Genomic DNA, 14168 nt, shown 5'->3' with positions numbered 1-14168 from the left:
GACCCGCTCTCTATCAAACCTAACATACTTTTTTGTTTTTTCCTCAGTTATGGGAGTTTTTTTTTAATCTGCCAATGGGCTCAAAAAACAACAACAACTTACTGTTTTATTATATTTATATGAACTTATAGAAGATCAAATTAAAGACTTTTTTTAAGACCTGCAGAAACCATGTAAACAGTATTGGAACATTACTTTTGAATATTCTCTGAACATTCTGAAACAAGTTAGAAAAGCATCCAACTGAAAAATTTCAAGGGGAACAAAACTCCATGAATGATGTACCACTATCAAAAACAGATAACTCTGAACAAACATTCTAAACACTACAGGAAGAATGTTAGCCACAGTTCTAAGAATGTTATTTTCTTAAAATTAACTGATGTTGGCAATTTGCAACAGAGTGCGATTTAATATAGAGATGCTACCAAGTGACCAAAACCTTAACATTGCCAAGTAAATTTCTATGGTTCTTAACTTCACAGTCAGCGTCCATCATCAGCTCCTGCTATCAGCCTCCAGTCTCTTAGTTCCTGCTGTTTGATCACTTCCGTAGCTCAAAGACTTTGATAACAGGCTCAGACTGTGTTGAAAGTGGACAAACGTCAGTCCGGTATCTTTTGTAGTTGGATAAGCTGAGGTTAATGTTTATGAGAGGACTGGATAGTGTTTGCTTGGGCCGGAGTGAGATTAAACCATGTAAGATCTATCAATATTAGTTCACAGTGAGTCATTTTCGTTGACTTGGAGAGCCAACTACTATCTAGATTAAAGAACTGGTGAAATCAAAGCCACTATCTCCTTAAAAGACGTGATGCAGACTCACTAACACCGCCACATGTGATATGACTCTTTAGGGTCTCTGTCAAATGGGATAAGAGAAACTCAGAACTGGACAGACACGTGTTAAACATATCATCTCTCCCCTTCCCTTCCTCAGCTCTCTATCTCAATCTGCTCAGTAGACTTGATGAAAAGCCGTCACTGAATTGCCTGCTTGATAAGTGAACATCTGATGCATTACTATCAGCTACAACCAGAAAGGAAGAATCAGATGTAATGTTATTCAGTGTAATCATGGTATCTGAATGTACCTCTGATGTCACTCTGTGAAGTGTGTGTGGGGTGATGTACAGTAAATGTACAGGTCCTTTATATTAGCTCTTTTAATAGTTTTTGCATGGGAATATCAGCGGCCTCTTTTGCTTTCTATAATTTCCAATTTAAGTTAATAGTAATCTGACGACAATGTTAAAATACATTTAATTTTGACTTTTAAGACAAATTATTTTAATAATTGTAAAATCATTAAAAAACACCAATGTTTCTTTTTATTCATAATTTAGTTCCACTCCCATCTAAACATGTTTCATGATGTTTGTTTTGCTCTTTTACTCCTTCTTTTCTTCCATCCATCTGCACAAACTAATATCAACAGTCTCAAACTTCACAGAAGTATGAGCTAATAGCATTTGTTCTGCTAAAACTTTGCATTTTGTTTGAGTTTTACAATGTACAACGAAACTAAAGACGAACAAAAATACTTTCAGGTAAGTCAAACCAATCATAAGTCGGTATGTAAATGTAATGATGACATCACTACTTCCGGTTACATTTTGAATCTTTTAAGACTTTGCAAACTTTCGTCTTAATGTACTTCACTGTCAGTTGTATTTTGAATGTGTAAACAGTTCATCAGTGTATGTTAAAGTTATATACTGATTTTAAGATTTAAAGGGTGTCTTTATTTACTCACTCATGTTGTTCCAAACCTGCATGAATTTTTTGCTTTGGTGCAACACAAAAGAAGAATTGCCAAAGAATGTCAGTAACTAAACAGTTTCTGTTCCCACTGTAAAAAAAACTATCATCATTCCTCAAAATATCTTCTTTTGTGTTCAGAAGATGACAGAAATGGTTTGGAATGCGATGATGGTGAGTAAATATTGACAGAATTTTGGGTGTACTGTCCCTTTAAGATTCAAAAGTAATACACTGTAAACATTTAAATCTTTTAAAAAAAAATTTTTTATGTGGTAACATCAAAATTAATTAATTTAATTCAAACTCAAACTCTAAAATATTACATTAGGCTACACTAAAAAGTCATTTTTATGGGTCAGATTAGAAACAGTTCCTTAACTATTCACTTTTTACACTAAAATCTTGAATTAGCATATTAAGCATATTAGGTTTAAGTTTACTTTATCAATATCAACATTTTAAATTATGTACAAAAAGTTTACACCGAACATTTGGGGCTTAATTAATTGCTAAAAACTGTGGAAAGAAGCAAAAAAAAAAAAAGTACATATATGGGATTTGAAGACTGCCGTCTGTTTGTGTCCTTGTAAAGGTGTGAGTGTGTGTGTGAGTGTGTGTGTGTGTGTTGGAGCTCACAGTCCGTGTGTATATCTGTAGCGTGGAGGGCTGTGTTGGGGTGAAATGGCATTGATGTGATGTCCTACGTGTCTCTCTGCTGTCTTCAGGCGCTCTTGCAGCTCCTGGTACTCCCGTTCAGCACGGCGGGACACTTTTCGGGCCTTCCTCAGAGAATGCCTCAGTTTCCCCACTCGCTCTTTTAACCGGTCGTTCCTCCTCTCCAGCTCGGCCACGCGCTCCTCAAGCTGTCCCACCCGCTCCTCCTCCTCAAACAACACCTTCTGCACGGAGGAACACAGCAGCTGAAAGATAAAACCACAGACGGTCACTTGTGTGCAATCTAATTTAGAGATCTGAGCATGTGTTGACAACCTGACCCTGTGGAATGAAGGTCAACATACAATGACATGACATCATTTCCAGCCTCTGTCAGCCTTATTACTTCCTGTAGAGTACTGCCTTTATTCTCTGGACCCCTACACATGCCAGTGTGTGTGTGATGGAGGAAGTTCAAAAGTGACCCGCTGTCATGCCCACAGTAGACACAAGTCGAGGCATGCTGTGTGTGTGTGCACATGTGGAGAGCGTGTGATTACATGGTGTGTATTTGAGCAACTGGAGGCTGTATGTTCTCCCTGAACAGCAGAGCGGTCTAAATCCCCATTGTAAAGGGCCAAAGAGTGTCACGTGATGTTAAAAGGTCACCACATCAGCTAATTGAACAAAAAGTTAAACACAAACGACATAAAAAATGAATGGCCATGAAGGCCAAATATAGCCTGCTCTGCTGTAAGACTCAAACTAGACCCAGATGTGGAGGTAAGTGAGCCATACTTAACAATAGATGAGTGTTTATGAGAAAATAAATTGAAATAATAAAAGAAAGAATGAAGAAGAGAGTTTGGGTAACATCATGTTAGCTGAAAATACATAATGCATTGAGACATTTGACTGTGTAGAGTTTAATAAAGCATAATGGATGTTTAAGATGGATGATACAAGAAGCAGAGGTTGACACGGTGCCGGCTATACAGTCACATGAGCTCAGAGTCTCTCAGGCAGCCTTAAACAATCCTTTTCCCACAGGAAAGCTCCTGTGTTAAACAGCTCTCATTATCTCTGGGAGGTTCCCGGGCCTGATAATCACCCCACCTGTTCCTGCAGCGCACACACCATCATTATCTGTTATCTCCTCTCTGCATCTGTCTGTCTCTCTGTGCAGATGTGATTAGTGAAGTGTCCCGGTGTATCTTTTTTGATTTGTAATACCTGAATGAATGTATGAGTATTTTAAAGAAATGTTCAAGGTTCTGAAAAGATGCTGTTAATAGAGTTGAAATTGTTTCGAATCCGAATACGCCTTGTTTGCATCTAGACAGAGCGACTGTCACATCTGTTTAGCTTAGTGGACACCTGTTAAGAGGAACCCTGCACCTCCTCGGGTCACTGGCTAGACATGTATAGACATAGAACATTTCTGACAGCTTTTGATGCATAAAAGTTTTCTATAATTGATTTCAATTGCTGTTTAGGTGAGACAGGATATCTGTGAGTGTGTAAGGTTGATCATCACTAGCTAGGGGGTCTTTAATCTGGCTTCTATCGAGCCAAATGAATTCTCATTTCAATACAAAGACCACCAAAGAAAGGCAAGTGTGTGCTATATGAAGGAGCTCCATTTACCCATGAGAACCTGAACATGTTACTTTTGTATTATTCCCACTACCGGTGTTACTCGCACCTTTTTGCCCACAGCCAATCAGATTCCTCGATTCCTTATCGCAGCTTCAGTTGTGTTTTCTCCAGGCGCTAGTGTAGAGCTAGTGGAATGGAAACTGCCTGCTGTTTTACTGTTAAACATTGGTAAGAATAATGTGGTTGTGCATGCAGAGACGCCTGTGTTAATAAAAAGCCATTTACAAGACTCATGAATTTACAGCTGAGCCATTTCAAAACAAGCTTGCTCAAACACGCATACATACATACTGATGTTCACCTTTCGTGGATTCCTGCCTTTCACACATCATTTTCATTTATGTCTGCCACTCTATAATGCATACTGAGCCCATCTCTGTGTGTGTGTGTGTGTGTGTGTGTGTGTGTGTATTGGTGTCGTACCCTGCTGTCTTCCTGGCTCTCCCAATCACTATTAAAGTTGAGTTTTGTCTGTCTACCAGAGCAGTTTGAGAACTGGAAGAGGCTGGAAAACAGTCGTCTGTTCTCCAGCGTGTCAGGGAATATGGCATCCTGGAAGTTAACTCCATGAGGGAGGATGTTGTAGTTTTCATCCATCCTGAAAGAGACATATACTTGTGAGGATGTCTCACTGACTTGAATGAAGTGATGCCTTAATTTTTTTTTATAATAATCTAAATTAATTTAAATACTTAAAAAAAATCAAATAAAAAGATGTCCAACTGTTGTTTTAAACAGAAGTGAACCCACCTGAGAAAGAAAATGTAGGAGTTGTTTTCCATCACCGTGTGTGACTGACAGCTGAAGTACCCGAGTCCCGTGAGGTTGAGGCGCGAGCCCGCGGGCACCTCCAGCATGCTGCCCCACGCCTGGTCGCACAGCAGCTCCACCTCCGCCGCGTACAGCAGCGCGTCCTCCGCGCGCTCGTGCTTCTGGTACGGCAGGTAATTGTAAAGACTTGACGCGTACGGCTCCTCGTGGATGGCCAGCACCTTGGCGTACACGATGATCTCGGCGAGTTCAGCTCGACAGCTCTCGCTCAGTGGTCTCCACTCGCTGGGCAACTGACACGCAAACGCGAACCCGAAGCCCAGAGTCAGCAGAAGCGCAAGGTGCATGCTTCCCGTGCCAGTAAATAAACCCAGGCGTAAAAAGTGCTCATTCACGGGTTCAGTGGATAGGCAATGCAAGTGAAAGCACCCATGCAGCGGCCCTGGGTCAGTTCACGTAGTATATTCTCGACCTGTTCAGACTTAATTAAATTCTCACGTCCTGCTCCATCACTCCTAAAGTTCGTCTCAGGCCAATCGGACGCGCTGGAGTTTAAACAGCCAATAGACGCGCTGCGTCATGCGTCCATCACGCAGCCTCACTGCTGCACTCCTGAACGGCATTTGGACTAGTTTTCTGACTCTATTGAATGATTACACAAGAGAAAACATCACTGTTCATGGACATTCACTTTCTATAAAAGTGACTTTAGGGAAAAGACATTATAGAACGTGTGAGCTCTCTACTTTTCAGTAATGGAAAAGTTTATTTTACTAAACAATATGAAGTAGTTTGTCTTTGTATTGTGTTGCCCATTTTTAATTATTTAAATTCCCCAAGTGCCTTCATTAACTAGGATACAACTTCTATAATATTCATATTAAAATGCAGAACAGAATAATTAATAATTCATATAAATAATATAACAAAGAATATTATCCTTTTATTTCATGCTGGTGATATAAGTGTTTAAACTAGTATTTTGAAATTTGATAAGCACAAAAGTTACATTCAACATTCTGTAGGTTATTAGGTTACCAAATTATAATTTATATTCGAACTATCTTTGAAACTAAAAGATAATAATCTTTAATAAGATTTCCCCACAAGCAGTAAAGCCATTTAAAGTCTTACACGCCACAGGTTTTGAAAGCATGCACTTTGTCGTTTAGCTCTGTGGCGCCATCTAGTGCATCAACAAAGTCATTACATGATGAGGACCTCAACTCTTTATTATAACACTATTTATTTACTATTGTTGTTGTTCTTGATATATTGAAGCGTGAGTATGCCTGTTACACATTTACTAAACTCTGGCTCAAAGCCCCTCCCTTTGCTCCAGTTCTGTGTGCGTCATGCGTGATGACCTCAGCAGGACAGGCGCAGGGAAATCCTGGGCCGTCACCATCAGCTGGTTCAGTGCTGTGCATGGAAAAGTCTACAGAGACTAGAGCTTTATGGCATCGGATAGACATTTACTTGCATAACGCTTAGTGTAAACAGCCCAATCCTTCTGAATCACAGATCTGTGCGTTCAGCGCTGCACTGACGTCTGGATCAGGAAACGCAGCATTTCACAAAACAAGTTGGTGTACACAACAAGTGAACGCTTGGTGAGTATCGTAATGCTCTTAAAATGTAGAGAATTATTTAAAGTGACATGTCTTTAAAAAAGTGTCTCCGGATATTTTGGCATGTTGCGTACTTACGGAACATATTAGGGCGTAGTTTAACGAGTGTCTACCGCAAACATCCTAGCTAACTTTCGATTTCTCGTTATTTGTATTGTGAAACGTCCCGGGTAGTATTTTAACAGTCACCATTTAGATTTAAACTAAAGAAAACAATTATTTGCCACTCATACATGTGTGTCATCTACACTAATGTCATTCTGTAGGTTTGTGTACATATTGTCATTCCTTCCAAACCACCGAATCGTTGCCACCAATTAGAACGAGTCTGGGTTTAACGGACTAATAAATTCAGGTTTAGTGATTTGGATCAGCTGAACAACTTATACTATTCGAATTGTCTGTTTTTTAGTTTCTTTATTAACTGTTTGCATTTTGAACATACTAGCACTAGCACATACATTTTTGGTTCACTCTAAGTTTCACTTTTATTTCTGTGCTGATAATTGCCTTTTTAACCATTCTTGTGTTATGTTGTGCAATTTCAGAAACACGGCATCTGGTTCATCGATGATGAACGGGGACATCAGCCACCCACGCGGGACCGACCCAGGGAATCTGGGCAGTTTAGAAGAGACCCTCCAGCAAATGAACACCCTGATCAAAGAGAACCGAGAACTGAAGGGTGAGATTTCATTTCACAGTCACAATCCACAAAAACTCACTCCATCATTCACAACAAACCCAATGTCCTCATGTGTATCCCACAGAAGCCCTGAAACAAACCAACTTGTCAATGAAGGAGAGATTTGAGGGCCTGTCAGCATGGAAGGAGAAGCAGAAGGAGGAGAGAGACTTCCTGGAGCAACGATTAGACGAGGCCAAAACCAGACTGAATGCTATGGAGGTGGAGAACGAAGCGCTGAAGAAACGAGTGGAAGAGCGTGAAAAAAGTGGAGCTGAGGTGAGACGAGATAGAAACTGTGGAAATCGTGCCACACAGAAGTATATAATCAATTTAAAAAGACTAATGATATTTGCCATAGTGTTTACACACCGAACTGGAGGCGCTGAGGGGTCAGATTGCTCGTCTTCAGGCTGAGAAGAATGACCTGGTAGCGTTGAACTCTGAACTCCAGCTTAAAATAGGTCAAGGTTCACCTAGAGACTCCTTCATTGAGATTAGAATAGCTGTAAGTATGCACATGCACACACAATCACAATGAAGCAACACTATGTGGCTCAATTTGTCACTCTCTGTGCTTCCTTCCACAGGAAGATGAGTTAAAAGTGACCAGAGATTTGCCCAATATGCAAAAGGACCCATGTGCTTTCAGCATGTAAGCACTGCAGAATTATGCATACATTTGCAATTAATTGCAAATAAATTCTAAAACGCATATTTTCATTTTTTTTGTGTAGTTATAGTTTGTGAGCTAGAAATGGAGCTAGATCAGACAAAAACACTGTATTTGGGTGTCTTAAATTGGAAAACAGATTCAAATTGCTTCTTGAAGATGCACAACTTTCCATTATGGGTTAAAGATAGGATGTGGGCGATCGTCAATCTATAGTAATTGTATGAACAAAATAGAATAGGTCCTTAATTTGATAACTAAGCAAATACGTGTACACAGGTCAAAAGCTGAGTCGGAGGAACAGACGGTGAGGCAGCTGCTTCAATCCCTCAGAGCAGAGACGGATGAGAAGGAGAAACTGCAGCTAGCGCTTCAGGAGGCACGTAGGAGGTAAGACACAATTTTGCATACCCTCTTAGAGACCCCACTTAAGGTGTTTGAGCTTCTTTTATTGTATGCGTATATTGTGTTATTTGCAGAATTGCCGAGTTGGAGAACAGACTGGAACACGCTGACAGCAGCGCACAGACATCTCTGCCCTGTACAACTGAAATCAATGTAGGATAATCAGACTTTTATAGCTAACCGTGTAGTGTTTTTGAACAGCCATCTGACTGTGGTCTTCGAGGACCGGCTTGTCTGAAAGAAAGCGAAACAACTTTGAATTTACATGGTCAATGAGGAAGCAACCTTCTTTTCAATGTTTGTTTTCACCAGTCGAGCGCTGAGGTAAAGAATCTGGAGGAGCAGTTGTTGAAGCTCTGTGATGAACTGAAACAGGCTCAGCTCAAACTGGACGAGGCTGAGGACATCAAAAGAAGCTTGCAGGACAGGTCAGAAACACCAGTCACCAAGAACCAAATCAAATAAGAATAAACAAAGTGTAAATAATAAAAACATATTTGTTATATGTATGATTATTATAGTCTTTATATTTCTTTCTCTGCAGGTGTAAAGATCTGGAGCAGGATCTAGGTACTGTGAAAACTCAGCTCGGAGAGAAACAGACGGTTCTGGCTGAGAACGACTCTTTAAGGGTTCAGATGGAAAGCCTTCAGGCTGCTGTTAAACTGGAACAGAAGAAAACTCAGGATGAGAAGTGGGTGCAACTTGTTACTTCCCCCATCTGATGTCTAAAAAACACACGTTTGAACAGTTACATGGGGGAAGTACAGACTCAATTCGGTTGCACATTGTGTTTATGATGTTTTGATAATAATCCTGTTATCTTTCTTTGCCAGGCACAACCTGAACCAGCTGAAAGATGCCTATACCAAGCTGTTTGAAGACTACAATGAGCTCCAAGAGGAAAAAAGGAAGAGAGAGGTTCAAATTCCTTCCAAATTTACTTCCAAAAACTTTTTTTCTGTATTCGGCCAGGCACTATTATATAGGTACATTCGTGAACTACAACTGTTGTCTTAATTTTTGAAGGAGTATTAAGCTTGCAGAAAAAAGTTTTTATATTAAAAAACAGTTTGATATGAGGCATTTAATTTACTATTAGGAGTATGTTGGTTGTTCATCCTCTGCATCCTTAGGTGTGTGTATCACGGGAAGAGTATGATGACCTCCAAACCAGGTTTGCTACGGCTGAAAAGGCGCTGGCAGACAAACAGCAGAAGATCGACGAGATGAAGATGGAAATCTTTCAGAAGGAAAAGGAACTAGAAACAATCTCTGTTTTCCAGGCTCAGGTACGAATGATTGTATAGTTGCATGACTGAATAGGCATCCTCCCACTTTTTAAAGGTCTTTGTGTTCTGTATCATTTATTATTATCTGGGTTTTTGTGTGTGTGTGTGCACATACAGGCAGAGATATATTCCTCGGATTTCTACGCAGAACGAGCAGCTCGGGAGAAGATTCACGAAGAGAAAGAGCGTTTGGCCACTCAGCTGGAGTATGTGAAGAAACAGAACACCCAACTTCAGGAGGAGATGGAGTCACTTGGCAAGTATGTCATTCACTTCAAACACTTACCTGCTCCCATCTGACCTCTGTGATATTGAAAATGGATTTTTTTTTAATGCTACAGGCATTCCATGAGTGAGATGCAAAGGAGACACGTGTCACGTGGAGCCAATCCACAAGGACCACCATCTCCACATCACCTGCAAGGAGGTATCGGTAGTACCTTACCTTAAAGAGTCCATGCTGTACACTTTCTGTGCAACTACACTTGTAACTGCATATCGGGATAACAATTAATATAGACTTCTTTATTCCACAGGTGATTGGCAGCAACAGAATATTCCAGAACACGCTTGTCCTAAATGTGGGGAAGTCCTACCTGATCTGGACTCCTTGCAGATCCACATCATGGATTGCATCATCTGAGCCTGTTTTCCAGTAACCATACCAGACCCCCCCCCCCCCCCCCCCCCATATGTGAACTAGTAGCTCCATAGCTTTACCTTCAAGCAGCCTGAAACACAATGCCTCAATAACACAGGTCTATAAACCCTGTACATTGTCAGTGTGGTTGGTTACAGTTTAATGGATGCTATTGGTCGAGGCTGAGAATAAGGATTTAATGTGTAGCTTTGGTTCCGTTTGGTAGTTTTTACTCTAAATACAGCCTATATGACAGCAGCATTAATTTAAGCTGCTTTAAGACAATTTATCACAGTCAAATATTAAGAAAAAAATAGAATCAGTGTGGCATACACAATTATTCTGTTGTGGGTTAATTATATTATTGGTATCAAAAATATTTGTTTAAAATTCATGGTTCTGAAAGATTCATTTATTTTAAAGACTTAAAGAAATCTTAGTTATATTTTCATTATATTCTCAATGCCCCACATGACACAGACAGCTAATGTTTTACTTGCTTTTCCTCTGATCTGTTAAAGACGCACTTTATTCTGTTCGATAAGCAAGCTTAGTAAGTTAGATTTTTTTTGGCAGGTTTTTCTAAATAAATATGTATGTTAAAACCTGCCTTAATCCAGTAAATACTTTTCTGAAGTTCATATTGTTTTGAAACAGGCTCTATTATTGTCCTCCCTATACTCACAATAAACAAGATACATCACTTTGTCTTGTCACTAAATTTGTGCATTTATAGGCTAACTTGTATATCATTTGAAGCACATTGCATGTTTTATTAGCAGTGAAATAAGCATGTATTTGACCAAGATTCCAGAATTGTTATCAAACGGCATGTGTAGCGCTGTGAAAGGTTTATATTAAATTCAATTTAAATGTATGCATTTAGCAGAGACTTTTATCCAAAGCGACTTACAGTGCATTCAGGCTATCAATTTGTACCTATCATGTGTTATAATGTGTTTTTCAACCAATGGGATGCTATGCTACATTTTATTATTTCCGACAACAAAGCACTTGAGACTGTATAAAAAACAGTTGAATACGACAAGCTCGATTCTGTGAACTGAAAAGATTTGACTCAAATGAATCATCCGTTCATTACATCGACAAGGTCTCATGAACGCAGCAAATTTCGGTCTTTCCCCACAAATAACACCCATATAACTGATAACTATGATTTCATAAGACTTCACATAATAAACTTAAATGGACTAATCCTTATGGTGTTTTTTTTTTAGCTTTATAGTACCACCCTGTTAAAAAAAACAGCTTAAACAAGCATGAACTGTAAAACCAGGCAACCAGCTTAGGCTGGTTTTAATAGGGTTTTTTTGTTTGTTTGTTTTTTGTTGTTGTTTTTTGTATTGAAATTGATTTTTTTTTTTTTATCTGAAGCTGAGGTGTGATGTAGTGTTAAAGATGCTTACCTTGTTTGTATTTAGGTGTGTGTGCATGTTTTTTGATCCAACTCCCTTTATAATTCTTTGATAGGCACTCAACAGGTGGTAAAATCCCATGCAGTTAGCAGATTTGCTGAACTTTTTACACATACAACAAAATGTTGGCACATTTTCATTTGTCACGTCAGCAAGAACGCTTCACAATCCCGAGCCACGTACAAAAGCAGGTTTTTCATAAGCCAAAAACTTTTTAATTCATCCAGTTTTTGATTCTGAAACAGATTAATGTCTTTAAGCAAACCCCAGTACTTCAGTTGACTAATTTTAGAGCCATGATTTTTCTTACTGCATTTATTTATTTGTGCTTCATTTAGGATATTATTTACTGAGTTGGACCATCATAATATAATTAGTACTTTGTGCACTCACCATACTAACTAGTGTCCTCAACTGAGCCTTATCCAGGAAGTACAGTCATGGCCAAAAGTTTTGGCAGTGACATAATTTTGGACCAACCGACTGACTTTTTTAGGCCTTAAAACATATTAAAATGCACATACTGTACTGTATGGAGTACACAGATTTACATAGATTTATTTCAGTTCTTCACTCTGAAAAGCCAATGCATCCACAACTTTTATTTGACATTTATTAGTATTATATTGTGATTACAAGCTTTTTGTTAGCATAGAACCATTTTGTATAAGATGATATCATATGCAAAAGTACATCAGCAGTGGATAGATTTTGTTAAACATATCATCAATCACCATTGAGCATCTTATTATGGAGGTATGTTTCAATGCAGTTTAACCCTTATGTGTTGTTGGGGACGTTTTCGTCCACTGGGGGGTAAAGTTGAGTCTTATTTTGGCCACAACTTTCTCTATGTTTGAGCTAATGGAATGATTTTTGGTTTTGGTTTGGTTTATTTTGACCCATATTTTGGGAAATGCTTTGAAATTTTTCAAAAACTCAATGGTACACTGTGGGCAAATTCACTAGCCTTTCGGTATGTTTGTGGATGAAAACATCCACTGAATTTAACTGCTGTAAAAATGTATCAGATACATTTTTTTTTTTTTGCATAAATCTATTAATCAACCTCAGTCCTGATCAAAACTACCAAATGTTTAAAAAAACGCAAAGGTCTCTCTCACTCTCTCTCTCTCTCTCTCTCTCTCTCTCTCTCTCTCTCTCTCTCTCTCTCTCACACACACACACACACACACATACATACACACACACACAATATAATATGCTGTTATACTCCATATAGCTTCATATACATGTCAGAAACTAAGCTTTTTTTGCACAGGCCTATCTAAAGGGTTAATGGTCCCACCTAGTGATCAACTGTAAAAATAACAAATGTTACCTCTTCCCAACAGGGAAAACCACCAACAATCAAGAATCTCACACACACACAAACACTATAATTTGCTGTTATACTCCATATAACTCCATATACAAGACAGAAACTAAGCCTTTTTATGCACAGGCCTATCTAATGGGTTAATGGTCCCACCTAGTGATCAACTGTAAAAATAACAAATTTTACCTCTTCCCAAAAGGGAAAACCACAAACAATCAAGAATGCATGATTATATGGTGTCATGGCTTTGCAATCAAAAATTTCATTATAATGGAAGTCAATGGGGCAAAAACAGCCACCAACAACAAATTAGGGAGAATTTTTTTAAATCTAATGCTGCACAAAAACTAAAAATGCATCAAAGCCAATGTTGCTACTAATCTTTGACATGACATGTTATAAAAAAAAAAAAAAATAAAAAATCCAGCCACAATTACTTTTATATTGAAAATAAGTCATTTTGTGTGTTTTTTTCTCCCCAAATCAGTGACATAATTTATGAACTTGGCAATTAAAGAGCTAAAATGTTGGATTTAAAAAAAAAGCATTTGGTAGTTTTGATCAGGACTGAAGTTGATTAACAGATTCATGCAAAAAAAAAAATATATATGAATCTGATACATTTTTACAGGAGTTTAATTGAGTTGATGTTTTCATCCCGAACATACCAAAAGGGTAGCGAATTTGAACAATCCACAAGGGTTAACAAAGTGCTGAGAGATTAATTGATGATAATAGCGAAATTACAGAGTTCCTTCATTAAAGTTAACACAAACTCTTTTCTCTGTCTGTCAGTCAGCCTTTCAGCCTTTAAACCCTTGTCACGTTGGGTTACAACAGTCAGCTCAGTAAAGCTCTGTACAAGATTGTTCTGTGTTCCCATTATTCTACTTAATTTATAAATGAATCTATGAATTTAAAAAAAAAAAGTTTGATCTTCTTGCATCAAAATGGTCTCTGACAATCACTGACACCCTTCACAAGGAGTCACAAAAATGCTTTGCCAATAAGCTGGCTGTTCACAGAGTGCTGTATCCAAGCATATTAACAGAAAGTTGAGTGGAACTAAAAATTGTGGAAGAAAAAGATGCACAACCAACCAAGAGAACCGCAGCCTTAAGGCTGAACTGAACTGATATGATGTAATTTCGAACAACATCGGGCCAAAACTAAGTTAATTTTGAGTTTGTTTTGGCAGTTTGAAACAGCTGACCAAAGC

General features: G+C 38.6%; 2 protein-coding genes across 2 annotated transcripts in view; one reads left to right on the top strand and one right to left on the bottom strand.

Moving 5' to 3' along the window:
- LOC127977377 (coiled-coil domain-containing protein 3) overlaps positions 1–5490 on the bottom strand; it is a 74712-nt gene extending 69222 nt beyond the window's left edge. Inside the window, exons 1-3 of the mRNA XM_052582258.1 lie at positions 4828–5490; positions 4501–4675; positions 2469–2684 (exon numbers count right to left, since the gene is read on the bottom strand). Coding sequence (XP_052438218.1) covers positions 2469–2684; positions 4501–4675; positions 4828–5195 — 759 coding nt within the window. The 5' untranslated portion in view covers positions 5196–5490. The remainder of the gene's footprint in view (positions 1–2468; positions 2685–4500; positions 4676–4827) is intronic.
- A 721-nt stretch (positions 5491–6211) lies between these two features.
- LOC127977337 (optineurin-like) lies at positions 6212–10878 on the top strand. The gene is made up of 14 exons (XM_052582209.1): positions 6212–6461; positions 7028–7164; positions 7250–7443; positions 7526–7672; positions 7755–7819; positions 8117–8227; positions 8317–8395; positions 8555–8670; positions 8787–8936; positions 9079–9163; positions 9379–9534; positions 9652–9794; positions 9876–9961; positions 10071–10878. The coding sequence occupies exons 2-14, from the start codon at positions 7050–7052 to the stop codon at positions 10175–10177; spliced, it is 1554 nt and encodes a 517-aa protein (XP_052438169.1). The 5' UTR covers positions 6212–6461; positions 7028–7049; the 3' UTR covers positions 10178–10878.
- Positions 10879–14168: the final 3290 nt, after the last annotated feature.

Source organism: Carassius gibelio, chromosome A4, assembly GCF_023724105.1.
Source record: "Carassius gibelio isolate Cgi1373 ecotype wild population from Czech Republic chromosome A4, carGib1.2-hapl.c, whole genome shotgun sequence".
NCBI classification, from domain to species: Eukaryota; Metazoa; Chordata; class Actinopteri; order Cypriniformes; family Cyprinidae; genus Carassius; species Carassius gibelio.
The sequence above is the reverse complement of the archived record's forward strand: the minus strand, read 5'-3'. Positions and strand labels throughout refer to the sequence as shown.